Here is a 22,162-nt window from a genome sequence, read left to right on the forward strand (position 1 = left end):
CAGAGTTCAAGAACCATTGATTCCACCTCAAGTATATCTTTGACACATAGCATGTATATGACTTCTCAGTTAAAAATAATTATTTGTACAGGATTGTCTTAATAATATGCAGATAACCAATTCCTCTGGAATTTCAACTTTTTAATGCTTGGATTAAGCCCAGTCTTGAAAGAGCTATTTGCTGGGATTCCAACACTTTGGAAGTTTTTAGATTTGCTTTGACTGAATTGCACTGCAGCGTATCATTGACTTATACTGTACCCGATGAAACTGGTGATTTTAACTCTAGGAATGTTAACATAGACTGCGCCATTACACAATTTTTATTATGAACTCCCATGAGAAAAATACTCTTCAGGCCTCAGTACCAAGATAGTAATGCATCTTCTAGATTATGTCTTACTTTGTGAAGACTGATCTATGCAAGTGAATCTTCCTTCTTTCCAAAGAAAAAAACTTCAGCCTATAATCTGGCACTTTGGAAGGCCAAGGTGGGCAGATCACCCGAGGTCACGAGTTGGGAGACCAGCCCGGCTAACATGGTGAAACCCTGTCTCTACTAAAAATACAAAAATTAGCTGGGCAAGGTAGTGGGTGCCTGTAATCCCAGCTAGTTTGGAAGCTGAGGGCAGGAGACTCTCTTGAACCTGGGAGGTGGAGGTTGCAGTGAGCCAAGAATGCTCCATTGCACTCTAGCCTGGGTGATAGAGTGAGACTCCATCTCAAAAAAGAAAAAAAAGTTCAGTTAAACATGCTACCAATACAATATGTGTTCAGGTTATTGCAGCATGTATTTGCTGTACTTTCCTGGGCTTTATCCTGTCTACCATGTTCCCTTTAACTGTAATTAACCTAAATTGCTTATTACTATGTGTTTTAAATAGCTACCCTCACCTTTTTTTTTCCATTTTGAATGAGGCAGGAAACGAAATAGCAAACCTTGGGCTCAAGGTGGACACAGGATTTAGAGAGGTAGAAGAAAATAAGAAATGAACTGTAGAAAGTTAAGTTAAAGAGCCTATATCTAATATATTCTGAATATGATTTTGATTTAATGTAAAATGTAAAGAAGTACTTCTAGCACCTAAGTAAATTAGTATAATATGTTCCATAAAAGTAATTTCCTCCAAAAGCAATTTTAATTTGCTAAGACAAAAAAAAGAACAAAACCTTTTCTTACTGCCACAACCACCATCTTAAAAAAAAATACTAAAAATGCAAATAACAGCCTATTTCCAGGTGTTACTTAAATAGTTATCTGTGTTAAGCATTCTTCTCTAAGAAAAAGCACTGGCAAACAAACAAAATCAAAGCCGAAACACAGAATTCTTGCATGAGTTTTAAATTTATTTTTGTTCTGGAAATTTTATGTTTACTTAAAACCTTGTGTGTAATAGAAACATAAACCATTGAGCCTTTGGATAAACAACATTTTCAGAGTTTACTCATAATATATTCTTCAAATTATCCCACACAAAACTGCTTAGAAAGAATGTGTTAAACTATATTGATGATTTAAAAACAAGCACAACAACATAAAGAAACTTTCTCTATCTCAGGAGAAATGATTACTGTGAAGTTATCATTTTAACATCTTTGGTGTCAATTCTGGGTGAACCAGGATGGTCGCTTTCTGTCTCGTTCAATGATCCTCTTGCCCTGATCTTGTTCACATGGCGTCTCTCCCGAGTACAGCACCACAGTCTCTATGGTTGGAGCCTTAAAAGGGCCCCCTTCTTGTTTCCCTATCTGTCGTCTGATTTCTGCAGTCTCCTTGCGCACCTTCTCATAGCAGTAGCCACAAAGGACATGTTTCAGTTTCAGGTGACCACATTCTGGACAAACGTCTATATTGTTCTTTAAAACAACAAACAAAAACATAGTTTAACAAGAGGCAATATAATGAACAAATAATCATTGACAGGAGCAATGCTTGTATTTTAACTTTCTTAGAATGTTCAGGCTACATGGTCATCATACACAGTCTAGTTCCACCTCACTTTAACAGGAAGACTGAAGACAAGCAACACTGAGTTTGAATTAGTGAAAAACTAGAACTAGAATTCAGTCAACTTGAATCTAGTACATTTTTACTTAAACATAGCAGCTGTAGTTACATAAAAACAAGCAAACAAAAAACTCATTTCCTCTAACTCCAAATACTAAAATATCAAATAAGGAATTCACCAACATAATGAAATGATCCATACAATCAGCATCTTAAATAAGACACCAAAGAAAATTGACTTCCCTTTATCTTTCAATCTATCTTAGGGAAAACAAGATGATAAGAACATTACAAGTTGACTTTCTTGGCTTCCCCTTTTTATCAGAGTGTAATTCAAATTCCTGTATAGAATACAGGTTTGGCATATGGTACAATTTTTCTTTTTAAAAATGAACACTTACTATTCCTTAATGTAAAATTCTTTTATATGTTACATTTTAAGGGTATTTTGATGAGTTTTTATATATATCTATCTAACTTTAACTATAAAATAAAATAAGTATAACCTCTAAAAGACTTACCAACTGCAGGTTTGAAAGGAAATACAAAGAAAAATAGTAAACAGGAACATTAAAGAATCTTTAAACACTTGACAAGATTAATATACTAACATTTGTGAGGCAGATAACGAAAGAATTCATTTTCTGAAAGGAAGAAAGAGGCTTGCCACTTTTACTCACTTAACCATATTCTCATTTCACTCCACTCTATTGGAAACTGGATTGCATGTACAACGGAAGGTATGAAGGCACCCACAGTCAGGTGGTCTTCTTTTCATGATCAAAGTACCCAACATAATACACTGTATCTTATTATATAGCATACACTATGTTACATAGCACACACTGTGTTACAGAAAATCACTCAAGGAAGAAAACAAATGCACAGCATAAGAACTATTCCCTCAGGATAAATGCAATCAGGGAAGTCATGTAATAGATCAGTGCAAGATCTCATTCCTAAAATCCTACGTCCTCCTGAGCAAATTTATGAATTATTGTAAGTCTTAAGTAATAAAGTGTTTTTCAGTTCTACATTTAAGTTCAACCCAAACATGGTACTCTGTAATACTTTTTGGCTTCAGTTCTAACGTTTTGCCTAACAGACCGTGGAAGCTTATGAAAGTCAGTTTTCTGTTCTTGAGTTTCATCTTGAGTTTCAACAGTGCCAACAGGTAGCACTGTTAAAGCCATCCATTAACAGATCAGAGATAATTCACACTGTCATTTTTCTTTTTACTAGATCAATGAAGCCAGTACATCCATGTTGTCAGAGAGGAGAATCTGGAATTGTCTGAGGACAGGAGAACACAAAGAAAAATTTCAAAAGAACATGAGCTCAAAAACCTACTGCTTAATAGCTGTGTGACCACAGGCAAATTCTCTTTGCCTCAGTTTCTTCATCCTAAAAATGAAGCATTCATATTTGCTTTGGAGGGCTATTGTGAAGACACAGAGATATAATAAACTTAAGGCACTGAGATACATCACAGACACTTAATAGATGATAGCTATTTTATTACTTATCTTCGGGTTTTCCTTCACAGTATTTTTTTTGGAAACGATTAAAAAATAATTATGTAAGTGTTTGTAAAACCCAAGAGTCAATATACCTACTGCTTCTAGCTTTAACTCTAGGCTCTGCATAGTTAGGATGTTTACTCATCTGTAGTTCAAAACTCACACAGCTCAAGACTGACACAGTTCACAATTCAAGTCACACAGGCACTTCACAGCCTCATTCCTTGTCCAGTCTCCAAACTCACACCTTCCTTGACTGTGTTTCTAACATTTAAGCTAGGAAACAGCAGGCATACATAATGAAGATATTGCATTTCATTTAGGCCAGAGGAAAGCAGACACATATGATCTGAGAATAATTTATTCCTAGGCTATAGGAATCTACCATGAGCTTATTCAATGGAGGGCTTGAGGAAAAGCATACCCGCAAAAATTAATGCGTTACCTTAACTTTAATAAGCTTCTTAGGGTTTCTTCTCCTACACCGGTTAACTTCAATGGTGCGTCTGCTTTTGGGAGCTGCCATCCAAAAGATACTATCTAAAAGGCCAGAATTCTCTTTACTTCCACTGGTGTCATTTGCTGGCTCTGTAAATATGTCTGGGCCCTGTACTGCTAATGCTGGTCCTAGGAAATAAAATGTAAGAGATATAGAATTGGTTTCTAGCTTCTAAATTTCCATTTACGGATATCATTTTCCTTAACAATCAATGGTCAAACATACACACACACACACACACACACAAAGATGACATATGAAATTTAGAATGTGAAACTCAATAATGGGAAACCTTAGCTATTAAAAATACACTAAAGCTTATACAATACAATTTTAAAGAACACAGAATTTTTTCTTAGTGGATCCTGCTGAAATGAGATCAGTGAAATTCCATCAAGTTTCTTACCTCTAAAATACAGGGTTCTGATAGGCACCTAACTTGAACAAAACAAGCAAAGAATCACTCAACTCTCCACAATCTATTAATACTTGGTAGGCAGTAAATTCCTGATTAATTTACAAGTAAATCTAGATAGATTTCCTGAATATACTTCTGACCAGCACTGAGGTAACTGTTGATTGGCCCTTATATTTAAACTGAGTCAGGCCCTTTATCATACAATCCCTTAAGTGACTTAGTTCCTCATAATATTTAATCTTGATTCCTGTCTGCTCTCTAAAATAAGAGCCAGTTCTTCATTTCTCTGTATGGCCTTATTTATGGGACTATCAAAGTTTCTTTTTCTGAATTGCTTATAAAATCAAGAGATTCCTTTACCCTTTTTTTGCTATTCCTTAAGCGTGCCATACTTCTTTTGATCTTAAGAACTCTTAAAACTACACAAAGCTCTCTAACACTTAACAATTGGCATTTCTTTTCAATGTCCAAAAGTATTGCCAAGCATAGCCTGCCTGGTGGTTAACAACACAGGCTCAGGGCTGTCTGTGAACTTGGGACCATTGTGAGCCTACTGCTTCAGCTGGAAAGTGTAGACACCTAAATAGGTCCCTGAACTCCTTTACAGCATTTCCTAGAAAGGGCTTATAATTGTAAATACGTATCCTTTGCAGCTAACTCGAAAGCGTTTCTCTCAAGGCCCTGAGAGCCATTCCTTTGAAATCTAATCATTAGGAAGGATAGGGCCTCTGTCTCCTAGTCTCTGCGGGAGGACAGAATCCTACCTTCGATAACTGCGAGCTAGCAGACACAGGCTAATCACATTTGCACTGACTTCACTGTACTACTTTAACCCTACTGAGCCCCCACACTCCCGCCTCGCACATTCTCCCTGCCCAAGTCACCTCTGCACAAACCGGGATGGAGCTCAGCTTTTTACCTGCAGTAGTTACTGAATAAAATCTGTTTTCAGCGCTTTAATTACTGGCTGGTTATGATTTATCTTTGACACAAACTTGGATTACATTCTGTGTGCGAATAGATCAAGCAGAGGATTTTTTCTTTTTTTGGCGGTGGAGGGAGGGCAAAAACAGCCGTTGTGTTCTCGCTAATATGTGAATGTCAGGAACAACGTCCCCGACACACGGCCGCGGATCAGAACCCGGGCTGAGGGCGAAGAGTGTGAGTTGCGTCTGATACTGGCTGCCCGGGGTCGCGTCATTAGGCCCTTCTCCCACGGAGCCCTTCTTTACTTACCCCAAGGAGGACTAGGAAAGCCCGGCCAGCCCTGCGGAAGCTTCCGCAGTAGTCGCTCCCAGTGGTTTCGAAGCAGTCCCCGGGCCGCAGGCCACGGCGGAACCACCACCAACAGCATGGCCAGCGCCATCTTCCCCGCCGGAAGACCGCCCCTCTCTCCCGCGGGCCCCGGGATTCCCGTTCCGCCCCTACTTTCAGCCTGCGCACAGGCACAGAATCGGGCAAGCCTCCGCTCCTAGAACTACAACACCCAGCATGCTCTTGGAGCAGCTCTGACTCTCCTCCAATCACAGAGAGAAAAGGAAAGGCGAGGGGCGGGGAAATGAAAGAAAATCGGCCACAGTGCGCATGTGTGCGGGTGTGCTTTGGCTCTTCGGGTAAAGATGGCGGAGCGCGGGTACAGCTTTTCGCTGACTACATTCAGGTATGGAAGGGGCCCTCGAGGTCCTTAGCGTAGCCGAGGTTGCAGGAGCTCCGTCGACTTAGTTTTTCCTACCCTGACGTCGGGATTGGTGCTTCTGGAGGGTCCAGTAGGGAATGGAGGTGGAAAAGCCGCTTTGCAAAGTCACTTGCCAGGCTGGCCCAGGATTCCGGGAGCTTCCATGGTCGGAGGCTGCTGGAGGGTCTGGGGGATGCGGTTCTGCGGGGTTAATTTGGGGCTGCGGGACGGTGAGGCACATTTCCAAGGATTTGCTTTCACTTTGGAGACTAGAAAAGAAGGCAGTTTTAGATTAATCATCTCTGGGTGGCCCGTTCGGTACCCAGGATTTTTTTCCTGTCCCAAGTAGACCTGATGCGGTGGTTTCTGAAACTCGGAATCTTGGTCAAATATGCGGGGTCCCCTTTTCTTGGAAAACTGTCAGCTTTACAGTTAAGTCGGAGTCTTGGCCTCCATTTGGCACTAGTGTCTTTTAAAACCTCCCGCTTTTGGTTTCTGCGATGTACCCAATTAGAAACATAAGGACTAAAAACCGAAAACGCTTGTCTGTCACTTTTTTGTGAACTCCTAACAATGAGGCAACAGTTTACGTTTGGGTCTTTTTTTGAGGGGGGGAATGTGGGGCGGGATGTTTACGTTGAACAAGATCGTAGACTTTTCTGTTGTAGAACAGGGGATTAGAATAAGTTTACTTTCCAAAATATAGTTGAAGCGAACCATGGCTCCCAGTGTGAGAAAACCATCACCGAAGACTTTTAAAAGTTGACTGGGGAAATTTCCTGATTTAACCATTTTTCTGAGGACCAGTAATGCCCAGTTTACTTCAAATGTACGCCTGACAACTGAAGGCAGGAGGGATCTAACTTGTTGAGTACTTTCTGTGTAGGTGCAACTTAACCTTAACCTATTCCATCTCTTTCCACTGCTATAATGAATATTATCTCAGCTTCTTACAGATAAACCAACCAGCTTTCACAAAGTAAATAACTTGTCCATGGTCATCGATGAGTAGCTGAGTTGACATTCAAACTGGGTTTTTTTTTTCTGATAACGAAACTAATTCACTTTCCATTTCATGTCTTAAATTCCAAAAGTGCTTTTTTGTTAGCAGTTTTCGGTAAGGAGTGAGTGCATGTAATACGTTTTTTTGTAACCTTTGAACAAGATTAATTATGCAATAAAAGGTCTCATATGACAATAGTGTGTGCAGGGTGTAGTCACTTCATATTTGTGAAGGAAACAAACGTGCTCCCTTTTTTAGAGACAGACTTGGCAGCCTCCGGCTCTTGGGCTCAAGGGATCATCCTGCCTCAGTATTTTTTTTTTCTTTTCTTTTTTTCTTTTTTTTAGACACGGGGTCTTGCTGTGTTGCATAGCCTGCAAACGTGGTCTTTTATCTCGAAGAAAGTGTAATTCTAGTGGAGCGGAAACATAAAACAACCATATACTTTCAGGGACTGAGTCTTTTTTTTTTTTTTTATAAGAGATTTCTTTATTAAAATATACTTTTGGCCAGACCGGATGACTCGCATCCGTAATCCCAGCTACTTGGGAGGCTGAGGCAGGAGGATTACGTTAGCCCAGGAGTTCAAGACTAGCCTGGGTAACACAGGAAAACCCTATCTCTGAAAAAATTTAAAAATTAGCCAGGCGTATGCCTGTAATCCAAGCTATTTGGGAGACTGAGGGCAAGAGGAGCGAGCCCAAGAATTTAGGATGCAATGAGCTGTGATTCTGCCACTGCACTACAGCCTGGGTCACAAAGCAGTACCCCATATCGAAAAAAATTTTTTTTGAAAACGAAACTTACGTTTTTAACAAAGTGGATTCAACTGTTTTAGATAAAAAGAAAATATTTGTTTCTAGCCTGTTGTAATCAGAATTGAACTAAAGGTGGAAGGGACTAGAGACCATACAGGATGAAACAGTTCTTGTGGACTGCGTTTGGTTGGGGCATTGACAATAAATGAGTAAACAAATTGGTGCCTGCTAATAAATTCTCTTACTAAGGAATTTTATTTTTAAAAGGGTGGAGGAAAGAATATGACTTTAGGTTGAGGAGTCAGGAAAGCTTGTTCTTGGGGGTGATTTTTGAGACTGGAAGGTTAAATATAGCCAGCTATTTGGAAGATTTAGGAATAAGGAGAGCTGTAGACAGAGGGAAAGCATGTATAAAAGCCCTGAAATGGGAAAGGAGCTTGAGCTCTTAAAGGAACTGAAATGAAGCAAATGTGCTATAGTGAGCAAGGAGGTAATGTGGGAGATGCCTAAATGTGTGAGGCTTTGTAGGCCAGAGAAGGAGATTTTATTTTAAGTGAACAAAGAAGTTATTACAGACTCTTTAAGTGGAGGTGACATGGTACAAAGCTGACTTTGGCTGAGGGTGGAAGTAAGGTTGAGAAGGAGGAAAACCACTTAGAAGGCTATTTCAGTTACTCCATGTAGGGATGCTGATGCTATGGAATGGGATAGTGGCATTATGTAACATAAAACTTAGAGCTGTCACCCATAGGTCTGTTTCTCTAATTGGTCTAGATGTGTCTCTATCAGCCAAATGATTGTGGATTTTTTTTTTTTTTTTCAGTTTGCTCATCATGAGCATGATTGTGGATTGTTGATACTAGGTTATGTGCTGGAATCCTGACTGAACAGAGCTAACTGTATTGAGGAAGACAAATATTGTAAAAATAATAAAGAGGCTGAAGCAGGAGGACTGTTTGAGGCCAGGAATTTGAGGCCAGCCTGGGCAACATAACGAGACCCTGTTTCTAAAAAAAAAATAATAATAATAATTCACATATGATGAATCTTAGGCAAAGAGGAAGTACAGGACATCACAGGCTTCAGTGAATAGGTATTCAGCTTACTGTGAGGGGTCAGGGCAGTTTCCCTGAGGACATGATTGAAGGATTGTCAGAGGAGTTCACAGTGCAATAGAGAAATGCATTTCAGACAGAGGGATTAGCTTGTCAATGAGGTTTTTGAAGTCTGAGAGTAGTCTATGTGTTTGGAGCAAGGAGAGATGGAATTGAGTTTTGAGTGACAAAGGGAATATCTGTAATTATATAAAGAGAAAACGTGGCCTTCTGAAATTTGTCTTTTCAATAATAGACAGGAGATAAGGATCTAGCTGTGTCACTTTGAACAAATTAGTTTCACTCAGACTTTTTGTTTATTTATGAAATTAGGTTGGTTTATGATGATTCTAATTAAACAACTAGGTAACTAGGTTGAAATAAAATATAACTCTAAAAGGCCAGTTTGAGACTAGTGTTTAGCTACCAAACCCATGGAACCAGATCTGTTAAGTATGATGATCTTGTGGCTTCTAGAAATAGTTGTATATTATATAGAAAATACTTCATTGTGAGTGATATCTAGGTCTTATGTCTTAGGCCATGTCTGCTTTTTTAAACCACCCCCCTCCCACATAAAATATATGCTGCTGTTTGGTTTTTAACAGACACATACATGTTCTTAATAACATTACTATTCAGTATGTGCTTGTTACTGATTTTGTGCCAGACAGCTTTACGGGAATGATTTCACTTCATCACAACAATGCTTTGAAATAGGTACATTCGTCTCTGCTTATCCTCAGGGAATTGATTCCAGGAGTCCTGTAGGGGGTGGTGATTTCAGGACCCCCACAAATACCAAGTCAAGGTGTACTCAAGTCCTGTAGTCAGCGCTGTGGAATCCACTGATAGGGAAAGCCAATGTATTTACCGTGTCCCCGTTTTATAGGCGAGAAAACTGATACAGACAACTTAAGTGGTGAAAAGAGGCGTCAGTAATGCCACCGCTCCATGTGGCAGACAAAAAACAACCAAAGAGAAAGTAGTGCTTCAGTAGCAGTGTGTTCCATTTGCCTTGTAAACTTGGTTTCTTTTTTTGGGATGAAGTTTCGCTCTTGTTGCCCAGGCTGGAATGCAATGGCATGGATCCTGGCTCACTGCAACCTCCACCTCCCAGGTTCAAGCAATTCTCCTTCCTCAGCCTCCCAAGTAGCTGGGATTACAGGCATGCACCACCACACCTGGCTAATTTTTGTATTTTTAGTAGAGATAGGGCTTCACCATGTTAGGTTGGTCTTGAACTCCTGACCTCTGGTGATTCACCTGCCTTGGCCTTCCAAAGTGCTGGGATTACAGGTGTGAGTCACTGTGCCCAGCCGTAAACTTGGTTTCTGTGCCACTTCATGATAGACGTCAAAGGGCAGCTGTTCCCTGGGGTTGGATTAATAGGATTTGACCTGTATACCTGTCCCGTCTCAGAGATGTTCCTGCAATAAATATTCGATGATATGTAAACTTAACAGATACCTGTGTTTCTTTTAAGCCCATCTGGTAAACTTGTCCAGATTGAATATGCTTTGGCTGCTGTAGCTGGAGGAGCCCCGTCAGTGGGAATTAAAGGTAATTAAATCCTTCATTCATTTCAGATGCCTGTTAGTAGCTAATTATTTTGGAATTAATTAGTAATTAATTTATACAGAGCTGTGACACTGTAATTTTTAACAATTTTTTGTTAATTTACAGTGTTTTGTAATTTAAATAGTAATAAGCCTAAGGTCATTCAAATTTTTTTTCAAAGTAAATAATAACATCTTTATCTGTTGTGATATCCACAGTAGTCTTTCCCACTCAGAAAACGGAGTCTTTTTTTTGTTTTCCCACTGATTATATCACTAGTGGCTGGCAGTTTTTAGCCTTATAATTTAGGAAAGATGTTTTAAGTGTTTCACCTTAAAAGTCTGTATCATTTATTGTAAATTTCATGTTATAAGAATAGTGGGAAAAGTAGGCAGAAATCCATTGTTTTAAAATGTATAGACTCTCAGGGGTATCCTTAGAGTGCTTTGTGAAAGGTTATGTGATGCCTTTAGCTGTAGGGTTTTTTTGTGTGTATAGTAGTAAATGACCAGTGAGGGAAAAACTGACTTATCCTTAGCTAATTTGGTAATAGGAATCTGGAAGAAAAGGTTTTATAAATAAGAGAAAATAAAGAAGTTTGAGTTTAGTGCATCCATAATTAGAAAGCTATTAAAACAGTCGTATAAATGATTAAACATTTACGTCTCTCTCTCTTTTTTTAAGCTGCAAATGGTGTGGTATTAGCAACTGAGAAAAAACAGAAATCCATTCTGTATGATGAGCGAAGTGTACACAAAGTAGAACCAATTACCAAGCATATAGGTTTGGTGTACAGCGGCATGGGCCCAGATTACAGGTACTTTATACTTTTTATAGTGTTTCTCGCCATCTCATGAATTGATTGTAATCTGTATTTTCAGGAGAAAAATCAATGTTGTTTTCCTTTAATCTTCCAATTCTAATTTTTTTGTGTGCTTTGTTTAGGAATAGCAGCCTCATTGAGAGCTGAATTTAGTTTGCCTGTGTGGGTTACCTTAAAGAGAATAACTCATGTGAAAGCGGAGGTAGATAGAGTACATAACTCCTCTTTTCTCTGTTTAGTGGACTTTTCCTTCTGACATATTCCTCTTTTACTACCCAGGAATTGGGCATAAGGGTTTTACTTTTCTTCAGTGCAGTTTAAAAATGACAAAAAGCAATACATTTTATAGTAAACTATATTTTTGAAAGTATGAGGCAACAAGAGAAAGCATCACCATCAGTAGAACCTTATCTTTTTTCCCTGTTCTTCACAAAGGGACAGAATTCTCAAACACCACTGCAAGTGGTTGAGGATGGCAGCCAACCTGGATCCAGATGCTCATATAATCACCCCCTTTATATTTCACAGGAAGAGAGAATAATCTTGTTACCCAGGATACCAGCAAGTTGAAAGAGATTGATAGCTTTCTGTGTCTGTCATTTAAATAAAAGGAGTATTACTTTATTGCTAATGATTTTGTGGAGCAAGATAGTTAGAGCCAGAATTTCACTTTAATGAATCATAAAATGCAACAAGATCACTGGAATGTGATCAGACAGTGAATCTTGTCACCACTATATAGGATGGATACTACAGTGTGCTGCCACTGATACGATAAACTGAGGGGTGGGACATGACTGTCTCACAGAGGGATAATGTGCATATTTCAGATCAGTAGCATACAGGCAGGTAAAGATAAATCCTATTTGTTTTGCTAATATATTTGATTGTTGTGTAATATTTTCTTAATCTCTTTTGACAAATTTTACTTTTGAAAAAAATTTTAAGAGACAGGGTCTTCCTGTGTTGCCCAGGCTGGTCTCAAACTTCTGGCCTCAAGTGATCTTCGTGCCTTAGCCTTGTAAAGTGTTGGGAATACAGGCATGAGCCACTGCACCCAGCTGAATTTTACATTTTTAGTTACAAGTAGTTTCTTGTTTCTCAATCTCTGAAGGGTACTCTTTGAAGTGCAGGCAGAGAGATTAAAACAGTCTGCAGAAAGTAGTGACCTGAAACGAGAAAAATATGCCCAGAATTGTGTGCCTGTATGTTCTTGTGTGTGTGTGGGGGGGGGGGGGAGGGGGTGAGATATAAAAAGACAAGTGGTTGCCCTTGGATAAGCGTGACAGTCTTGAAGAAGTCATGAAGCAAGATAAAGTTCTCATTTTGTACATTAAATCTGTTACTTTTAAGCTGACTGGTACTCTGATGTTCTGTATTTTCTGTATCAGCTGGAATCCAGTGTTAGAGTAAGACTAGCTTTGAGCCCTTAGCCACCATTAAAGAAATACATGTTAAACTTGTGCTGCAGGTACATGCCTGTAAAAGGAGAATGAGTCTTTAGGTAGTAGAGCATCTTCCCTGTAATTAAATCTTATTTTTTCCTTGTTAGAGTGCTTGTGCACAGAGCTCGAAAACTAGCTCAGCAGTACTATCTTGTGTACCAAGAACCCATTCCCACAGCTCAGCTGGTACAGAGAGTAGCTTCTGTGATGCAAGAATATACTCAGTCAGGGTAAGTTGCTTTTTTTTACTTGAAATGTGCCATGAATTATTGGGGGAAGTCATTTTATTTTATTATTTCTTTTCCTTTTATTTATTTATTTATTTTTCTTTACCAGGCAGCACTGAAGAAATAAAATATTTACTTAAGGAAAAAATGTATTTTCTTGTTGCTCGTATAATAGCAGAAAGCAACTTCTAGATATTAAAAGTTGTTTTGCCAGTGATTAAAACACTTTATGGGCAGACAATCTTGCTACTTTTAATTTTTTTTTTCTTTGAGTCAGAGTCTCACTCTCACTCACACTGGAGTGCAATGGCGTGATCCCGGCTCACTGCAACCTCTGCCTCCTGGGCTCATGTGATTCTCATGCCTCAGCCTCCCAAGTAGCTGGCACCGCAAGCATGCATCACCATGCCCAGCTAGTTTTGTTTTGTATTTTTTTGGTAGAGAGGTGGTTTCACCATGTTGGCCAGGCTGGTTTCAAACTCCTGACCTGAAGTGCTCTGCCTGTCTTGGCCTTCCAAAGTGTTAAGACTGCACCTGGCTGCTACTTTCAAATTTATCTTTCTAACCAGAAATGATTGTAAGCATATGATGAAAGCAGCTTTTTGACATATTCATATTCCTTTCAATTCCAGTTTCTTAAGTTTGGGTGTGGATGAGATAGCATACAGGTAGTTGTTGATATGTAAACCTAGTAGAAAAGCTACATTAATTGAAAGTTATCATTTTGTTAGGACAATAACCCCAGTGTCTTAGGTGATACTCTGTTCAATCCAAAATTTTTTTTATTTCGCTACTGTTCCCTCACTACTGTGAAGAGAATTAGTTTTTGAATTGATTCATTCAGAAAGGTGTTAAATACTTTTTCAGATACTTACAAGTCTAATTCAGTTTGCCTGATAATGTACTGTATTTGAGAGTACTGATAAGTTCTTGAGGAGGACTTTAACACCATGAAAATGCCAAGTAATTTTCATTTTCCTGTCTGCAGTGGTGTTCGTCCATTTGGAGTTTCTTTACTTATTTGTGGTTGGAATGAAGGACGACCATATTTGTTTCAGTCAGATCCATCTGTAAGTATCATTAGGTATATTTGAGGAATTTGTTAAAAGTGCTCCTTGAATATCTAACAGAAATAGAAACCATAAAAACTTTACAATTTAGCAGTATTTTCTTGTTTTTCACTTGGGCTTTAGAAAGTATGAAGTCGTGCATTTTTGTGTATATATTTAAAATTTTGGTAGTTTGGTCTTCTGACAAGGAAGCTGTGTGAGTTCTACCCTCTTTTCTTCTGCCATGTTCATTAACTTCATACATTTGGGTGATTTGTTGAAATAGTTGTTATCAAATGTGTTTAAATCTGTTACTTTGGGAAATACTGCAATTGAAGATACGGATCTGGAGAACAGTGTTGTACTATTTGCCATCAGTTGAATCTTGGGGCTGACTTGAGTGACTCCTCCAGCAAAAACATTGATCTATTTTGAATCCAGTGTTTTGCAAAAATGATTGTGTAATTGGTACCTTGGGTGAGTTGTCTGCTGTAATGCAGAAGATTGGTATCTGAGTAGAAGGTGTTTGTAAAGGATAGTACTACTCCACATCTGTCCTATTTGCTATGAGAACCTTAAGACAAAATTCAAGATTAAGAAATGATCTTTCATGTTTTATGACTTATTAGATAATTATAGTTCACTCAATGCAAACCTTATGATCTACTCTTATAACCTGAGATGGCAAAAGAGAAATATTTTGGTTGTTACTTAAATTAGAAAAATAAGTATTTTGGAAACTTCAATAGTGTTGTTACTCCATCTCTGAGCTTCCAAAGCTAAATGACAAGCCCTCTTACCTTCCTTTCCAGAAGGTAGCAGAAGCCACCATTTCTGGAATCCCGATTTCATCTTTTGTCTTATTTTCCCCTGTTGTATCTAAAAAAACAATTTATCATTTAAAACATATTGGATTATGTTTCTTTTGGTATTTTTTCTAAGTGCATATGTATATTTTTCAACAGACGAGGCCATGACACGTGATATATTGCCACTTATATTTCACCCTCATATTACAAAATATCAGCTTTGAATATTTTTAGACACTCTTTTTAAATTATTCACTAATGATCAAGAGTTGATTGCCATTTTTCAGATTTATATGATAGATTTTTAAATCCCTTCAGTCTATTAAGCTAAAATATTACTCTCATTTGCTTTAACTTCAGTTTCTTTGAACTGGCTTTTTTACATAGTTTTTGTACACTGAATTGCATCATCACCAACTCATCAGTTTGATGAGTTTTGATATATGTAAATGCCTGAAGAAACCATCAGTACAATCAGGATGTCAGAAATTTCCAGAACCAGCTGGGCACAGTGGCTCATGCCTGTAATCCCAGCACTTTGGGAGGCTGAGGTGGGTGGATTGCCTGAGATCAGGAGTTTGAGGCCAGCCGAGCTAACATAGTGAAACCCCATCTCTACTGAAAATACAAAAAATTAGCTGGGCGTGGTGGCAGGTGCCTGTAATGCCAGCTACTAGGAAGGCTGAGGCAGGAGAATAGCTTGAACCTGGGAGGCAGAGGTTGCAGTGAGCCGGGATTGCGCCATTGCACTCCAGCCTGGGGAATAAGAGCAAAGCTCCGTCGGGGGGTGGGGGAAGAAAGTAAAAAAAAAAAAAAGAAATTTTAGAACTTCCAAAAGTTTCTTCATGCCTCTTTGGTTTCCATCCTTCTAGCCTTCTTAAAAAATAACCTATTCTGTGGTGTTTTTCATTCTAACAATATTCTGTGACCTTCAAAGTTAGAACAATTAATAAAGCTAAAAGTTAAATGGCAGGGCAATATAATTACATTAGTGTTTTAAAATATGGCCCTTTACTCTTTCCTTCCTGATTAGGGAGCATACTTTGCCTGGAAAGCTACAGCAATGGGAAAGAACTATGTAAATGGGAAGACTTTCCTTGAGAAAAGGTAGGCTTACTCACTCTAACTACATTCATTAGAAAACTCACTTGATGGTTTTTGGTGATCTTTAATTAATTTCATAGGACAAAAGACATTTGCTGTATTACTCTGTATATGAATCTAGTTGCAGATAAACAAAAAACTTCGATCCCTCCTAGTTTCCTAGCCTTCAGTATATTAAGTGGTAATTAATATTCATTTCCGAAGGAGTTCTCTTTCTACATTCTATAGTTTCCTAAATTTTTTTTTTTTTTTTTTTTTACTTTTTATTTCACTTTTCCTGCCATTTCAGGAGGGAAAAAAAAGAACATTGAATCTGGAATAAAAAATTTGGGGAGAAAAATTTTTTAATGATTTAATGATAACAGTTTACATTATGACAGTAAAAAAGAATTGTGAAAGCAAATGCCTGGAGTTGAAGGTATATTAAATATTTGATGTATGTGCTTGATAAAAAGTGAAACACTATGTAGTAATCTGCTGTCAGTGCCCAAGTACAAACTGCTCTCACTTATTTCCAGCTATATTCTAGTCTTAGTGTTGTAATGGTCCTTCAAACCTCTCCAAGCTTTTGAAGAGAAAACTGTTTTATTTCTTGATATGTAATAGTTGCGCATATCTTTGCAGTACATGTGATATTTTGATACCTGTATACAGTGTCTTTTCTTTGTGTTGGGAACATTGCAAATCTTCTAGCTATTCTGAAATACACAGTAAATTGTTAACGATCATTTCTTGACTGCACTATTGGACACCAGAACTTATTCCTTTTATCTGATTGTATTTTTATAACCCTTAACCAACTTCCATCATTTCTTCTTCCTCCTGCCTTCCCAGCCTCCAGTAACCTCTGTGCTACTCTCTGCCTCCATGAGATCCACCCTAGCCCCCACATATGAGTGAGAACATGCCATATTCATCTTTCTGTGTCTGGCTTATTTTACTTAACATAATGACCTCCAGCTCCATCCTGTTGCTGCAGATGACAGGATTTTTTTATGGCTGAATAATAATAAAAAATTTTGTAACTCCGTTTAACAGATGAACCTTCACAGTACATTTTTCATATAATGCTAAGGTTATTAAAAATCTTAGGCCTGGTTTTAAATGGTAAATCTTAGGCTCTTAAAGCACTTTCTCTTTTACATATTAACGAGTCTTCTAAAGGTTACACATTGTTATTACATTTTATGTTTTGTTTTGTTTTTGTTTTAGAGGCATTGTATTTAGACAACTAAAAACAATTAGATGTTCAAAAGCAGTGTACAATGAAAATTAAACCAGTTACTTTATCATATATTCCTTCTTTACAACAAAAGCAAAAAACAGCAATAACAACAAAGACATTCTGCTTTAAGGGAAAAATCAGACGAATACGCAAATATATTTTTCTTCTCCGCAATGATATAAATAGCTGCAAGAACTCTAATTGCGGTAAGAGAAGCCAGATGTTGTCTTGCACATATGCATTAAAAAGATAACAGGCCATTGTACTACAAGAGGATAGCTCAGCCTCCCTCATCTGATGCTCTTGAGATTTCACTTACAGGTAATACCAACTTAGTTATTCCAGCACTGGAGCTAATTCATATTCCGCATTATTTACTGCTGCTTTTGCCTTAAGCAGAGAGTAACTCTGGAAGGCTGATGCTTTCCTCTGCTTGTTCGTTCTAGTCCATAGGTTGTATACTATCTGTGGCACATGCTTGATGCTCAGGCCTTAACTTGAGGAGTTGAAGAGTAGATAGAATCTAAATTCTCCAAAGCAGTTTCTTCCAGCTCCTCTTCTTGTCTCTGTAAAACCAATCCTAGGCTTCGCCAGCTCACCACTATCTTCTTCAGGAAGCGCACATTTCCAAAGGCCATATGTTTCTCCTACCACGGTTTGCCAGTCTCATCATTTGGAAACACTGGCATAGAGTTCTCCCATCAGGGCTAAATCTCACATAGTGAATAGGACAGGAGTGTCCTTTGTTGGATTCTAATTCTTCTCCACTGTTACCATCATACTTACAGGTTTAAAGTCTTCACCACCTGCAATAAGAAATGTTTTTCTCAGAATGAAGAGACAGAGAGTTAATGGTTTCAGGAGCTTGAAAGGATTTAATTGGTTCCAAATTTATTGCACTATCAAAAACAATGGGTCAGCCATAAGTTATTACCAAAATCTTTCTCAGGAATAGATTCTATACTACTGGAAGGCATATTAAAATTTAGAGATTTTACTTCTGTCATAATAGCGTGATCCCAAAATCAAACTGTTGTCATCAGAAGAAAGAATCCATTTATCCTTACTGTACCATAGGGCCTTTTGTATACCAGAGCTGTGGTCACTAATTTCCTCAGGTTCTGCTTCAGGTTTGTTCAAATCATATGTGTAACAGTTTACCCTGTCCCCCGGTTAACAAATAATTACTATGCTACATGAAATCCATAGTCTTGACAATGTGTTTATGAGCCAGGGTCATCAGTTCATCTCCTGGGACAGCATCCCACACTTTGGCTATGAAATCTGCAGCTGCAGTGGCTGCTTTTGTGGCATCCTTATTCAGTGTTGCACCCCAAACAGCATCTTTATGACCCAAAAATGTTCCAGTCCAGTCACCTGTATCTCCCTGGCATAGCATAGGTTTACTGTCTTTGCGAGCACCGATTAAGAAGTACTGGTAAGGCTGGCCAGGCGCAGTGGCTCATGCCTACAATCCCAGAACTTTCGGAGGCCAAGGCAGGTGGATCATGAGGTTAGAAGTTCAAGATCAGCCTAGCCAACGAGATGAAATCCCGTCTCTCCTAAAAATGCAGAAATTAGCTGGGCGTGGTGTTTCATGCATGTAATCCCAGATATTTGGGAGGCTGAAGGAGGAGAATCACTTGAACTCAGGAGGCAGAGGTTGCAGAGCCAAGATTGCGCCACTACACCCCAGCCTGAGAGACAGAGCAAGACTCTGTCTCAGGAAAAAAAAAAAAAGCCTGTAAGGCATGATGCCACTGAAGGCCAAGTCAGCCACAGGCCATGGGTGGCCAGAACAGGTGAGCAGCATCAGTCTCGTTGCCATGGCCACAGCAAACCCAGTGATTGGGCTGTTGGGCTGAGGCTCATTCTTCTTTCCTCTGTGACTTGGGCTCCTCCAGGCCTTATCCTGACTCTGCGACTCAGCCAGGAAACGAGGAAAGGTGGCTAGGGACAGGCCAGGGAATCTGCAAAGGGCAAGCAAAAGTTGACGAGGAATGACTGAAGAACTGGCCCAGCCACTATTCGCACTGTCCACACTGGTATCACCAGGAAGTGACACATTATGTGTTAGCTTATAAGAAAAAGATGAGATTTTAGCAAAGATTTGATTTTTCTGTGTTTTAAAAATTATACCGCTACCGCATCCTGATTATGTTAAAATATTTATACTTAAGAAGTTTCCTAAAATAAACTCATTTTAGGGCCATACTCTTCATGATGTTGAGAATTGAGCACCAACTATTGTCAGTTTTTTATCTGGGACAGCAATCTCAAGGAGGTGACTACAAGTAAATGTGTAATTTAGTATTTTTAAGATTTTTAGAGTTTTAAAAACTTAATGTTGTTGCTGTTGTTGTATTTAAAGAATCATACAGAATATAAACAATGCTATAACTTTTTAAATTCTTCAGATATAATGAAGATCTGGAACTTGAAGATGCCATTCATACAGCCATCTTAACCCTAAAGGTTAGCTCAATAGTTAACAACTGGATTTATAATGCTTTTATAATTAACCGCTTAGAAAATTGACCCTTTTTCCTCCCTCCTCAATAGGAAAGCTTTGAAGGGCAAATGACAGAGGATAACATAGAAGTTGGAATCTGCAATGAAGCTGGATTTAGGAGGCTTACTCCAACTGAAGTTAAGGATTACTTGGCTGCCATAGCATAACAGTGAAGTGACTGAAAAATCGAGAATTTCAGATAATCTGTCTACTTAAACATGTTTAAAGTATGTTTTGTTTTGCAGACTTTTTGCATACTTATTTCTACTTGGTTTAAATCGACTGTTTTTAAAATGACTTATAAATCCTAATAAACTGCTAAACTCACTTCCCAGCCTTTTAGGAGTTGCTAAAATTTTAACAGTTATTTCCTGCTTTTTTATCATAATTGATTTCTGAAGACCACATTGCAAAGCAGAATGATGAAATCACTTTTTTTAGTTGTCAGCCAGTTTGGGTTAAGTCAAATCTTACTGCCCTCTTCACTACCAGATGTTGCTTGTGTTTCCATAAAGCAAAATGCTGATTTTGGTAAAAACATCACTGTTTCTAGAGCTGGAAGGATCTGCCGACTTTCACGGATTCATGGGACAAGAAAAGCATAGGTGCTTTTAGGTACCTATGATTAGGTAATGATCAGTGAAATCCTAGGGTGCTCTATGAGATTGTATTGGGGCTATGAAGAGTGGTAAGCCAAGTAGGTCTCCATGGGAGATATATTATGTAAGTGAATAAACTGGTTTGCTGGTTCCTGTCAGTGTCTCCATCACAAGTAGCTAAATGTTTTCAAGGAACCCCTTAGATTTTGTTAGACTTTTTAACAAGGATGAGCATAAGTGTTTGAAATAAAACGTTAATACTCAAGTGTCAAAACTGTGGCTTAAGGCTCTTGTTAATTCATTAATGTAATCTCAGTATCATCAGTACCTTCACTATAATGAAAGTTATAATTATCTAAACTCTCATGTGAAGGCAGTGCTTAGTTTTTTGTTTTTTTAAGGTATCTTAGGATAAAAAATCATTAATCTGGTTTATAGAAAATGAGAGTTTATAAGCACAATCATTCTTACCAGCGTGAAAGTATAGTGGGCAATTCCGTGATTTAAATGTAGCTCAAAAGATTCTAAGATTTAGTTTAGGGGAAAAGAAGCTTACTTTGGAGATTTTTGTCAGGATCACCAGTTCTGTTACCTACTGTCACTGTAATACCCATATCTTGTTTTAGGTGACAAAAGCATTATAGGAAATGAAAGATGGTAACTCTGGCTTCCTGTTTCAAGAGGTTTATCTTGGCCTCATCTAATAATCTTTTGTAGGCACTTGATATATTTCGACTTTAGCACACTAGAAAGAACCTAGTAGCAAAAAGGAATGACCTCTGAAGTCAAGTCTCAACTCTCCTACTTACTGGCTGAGTGACGGTGGAGGCAATCTCAGGGTTGGTTTGGTTTTTTTGAGACAGCCTTGCCGTGTCACCCAGATGGGAGTGCAGTAGTGTGATCTTGGCTCACTTCAGCCTCATCCACCCCGGCTTAGGTGATCCATCCTTTTACCTCAGCCTCCCGAGTAGCTGGGACTACAGGTTTGTACCACTGCGTCTGGCTAATATTTGTATTTTTAGTAGACATGGGGTTTCACCATGTTGCCCAGACTGGTCTCCACCTCCTAGGCTCAAGCTATTTACATGCCTCGGCCTCTGAAAGTACTGGGATTACAGGCATGAACCTCTGTGTCCAACCTTATGTCAGGGTTTTCTAAGGACTGAATTTGATAACGCAAATTAAAGCCTGGCATGGTTAATAGTTAAGTACTTGTTTAGCTGCCATTAAATTTGTATAGTCTTTCTGTAATGTCCAGTATCAAAAGACCAAAGGAATGTCAAAATTCTACAAAGAAGGGAAAATTAAAGGCATGTAATATTTAAGATTTAAGGAAAACTCATGTAGGTTTTTATTGTGTGCCAGCAGAATTAGTCCTAAAGAATAAAGGGAGGAAGAATCAGCTGAATCAGATTTGATCCAGGCTCTGTTTTCTGCCTCTTGCCCTCAATAAATGCAATGCCCAGTTCCAGCTGAAGCTGCCTACAACACTTCTCCCTTTGTTCTGTTTATTTTTTCCATGGACCTTAAAATTAAGTTGTTCCTTTTTGTTCTCGTTCTTGGGAAAGAGTTCTTTGATGTAGCAACCCACTGCATCCCTAAACATTCCAAAACTCTTGAACGATTTCCAGCCTGTAGATTTTGGCTTAAGTGTCATAATGTTCCTAATGTTCATAGCCTCTCCCTTCTTTTGGTTCATTTTGTATCTTTTCATTTTTGTGGTTTACATTAAAACACATTTAACTCCATTAACTAACTTAAAACATTTAACTCCATTTGTTCTACTTCTTCCCAGTTCCTTACTGAACCATGAATTTAAATTTGCAAAGCAATT

At 38.5% G+C, this 22,162-nt stretch overlaps 2 protein-coding genes and 1 pseudogene across 2 annotated transcripts; 1 reads left to right on the top strand and 2 right to left on the bottom strand.

Moving 5' to 3' along the window:
* Positions 1–1,333: 1,333 nt before the first annotated feature.
* MRPL32 (mitochondrial ribosomal protein L32) lies at positions 1,334–6,023 on the bottom strand. Its single transcript, XM_032244431.1, has 3 exons — positions 5,682–6,023; positions 3,974–4,155; positions 1,334–1,857 (listed from the first exon to the last, which is right to left on the bottom strand). Exons 1-3 carry the CDS (start codon positions 5,809–5,811, stop codon positions 1,603–1,605), a joined length of 567 nt encoding a protein of 188 aa, XP_032100322.1. The 5' UTR covers positions 5,812–6,023; the 3' UTR covers positions 1,334–1,602.
* Positions 5,995–20,063, top strand: PSMA2 (proteasome 20S subunit alpha 2). The gene is made up of 8 exons (XM_032244430.1): positions 5,995–6,105; positions 10,462–10,538; positions 11,220–11,352; positions 12,911–13,033; positions 14,019–14,100; positions 15,922–15,995; positions 19,635–19,692; positions 19,780–20,063. The coding sequence occupies exons 1-8, from the start codon at positions 6,065–6,067 to the stop codon at positions 19,894–19,896; spliced, it is 705 nt and encodes a 234-aa protein (XP_032100321.1). The 5' UTR covers positions 5,995–6,064; the 3' UTR covers positions 19,897–20,063.
* On the bottom strand, positions 17,193–19,045 carry LOC116527406 (annotated as a pseudogene).
* Positions 20,064–22,162: the final 2,099 nt, after the last annotated feature.

This window comes from Sapajus apella, unplaced genomic scaffold (genome assembly GCF_009761245.1).
Source record: "Sapajus apella isolate SASKATOON/1434 unplaced genomic scaffold, GSC_monkey_1.0 scaffold54, whole genome shotgun sequence".
Taxonomy (NCBI): Eukaryota; Metazoa; Chordata; class Mammalia; order Primates; family Cebidae; genus Sapajus; species Sapajus apella.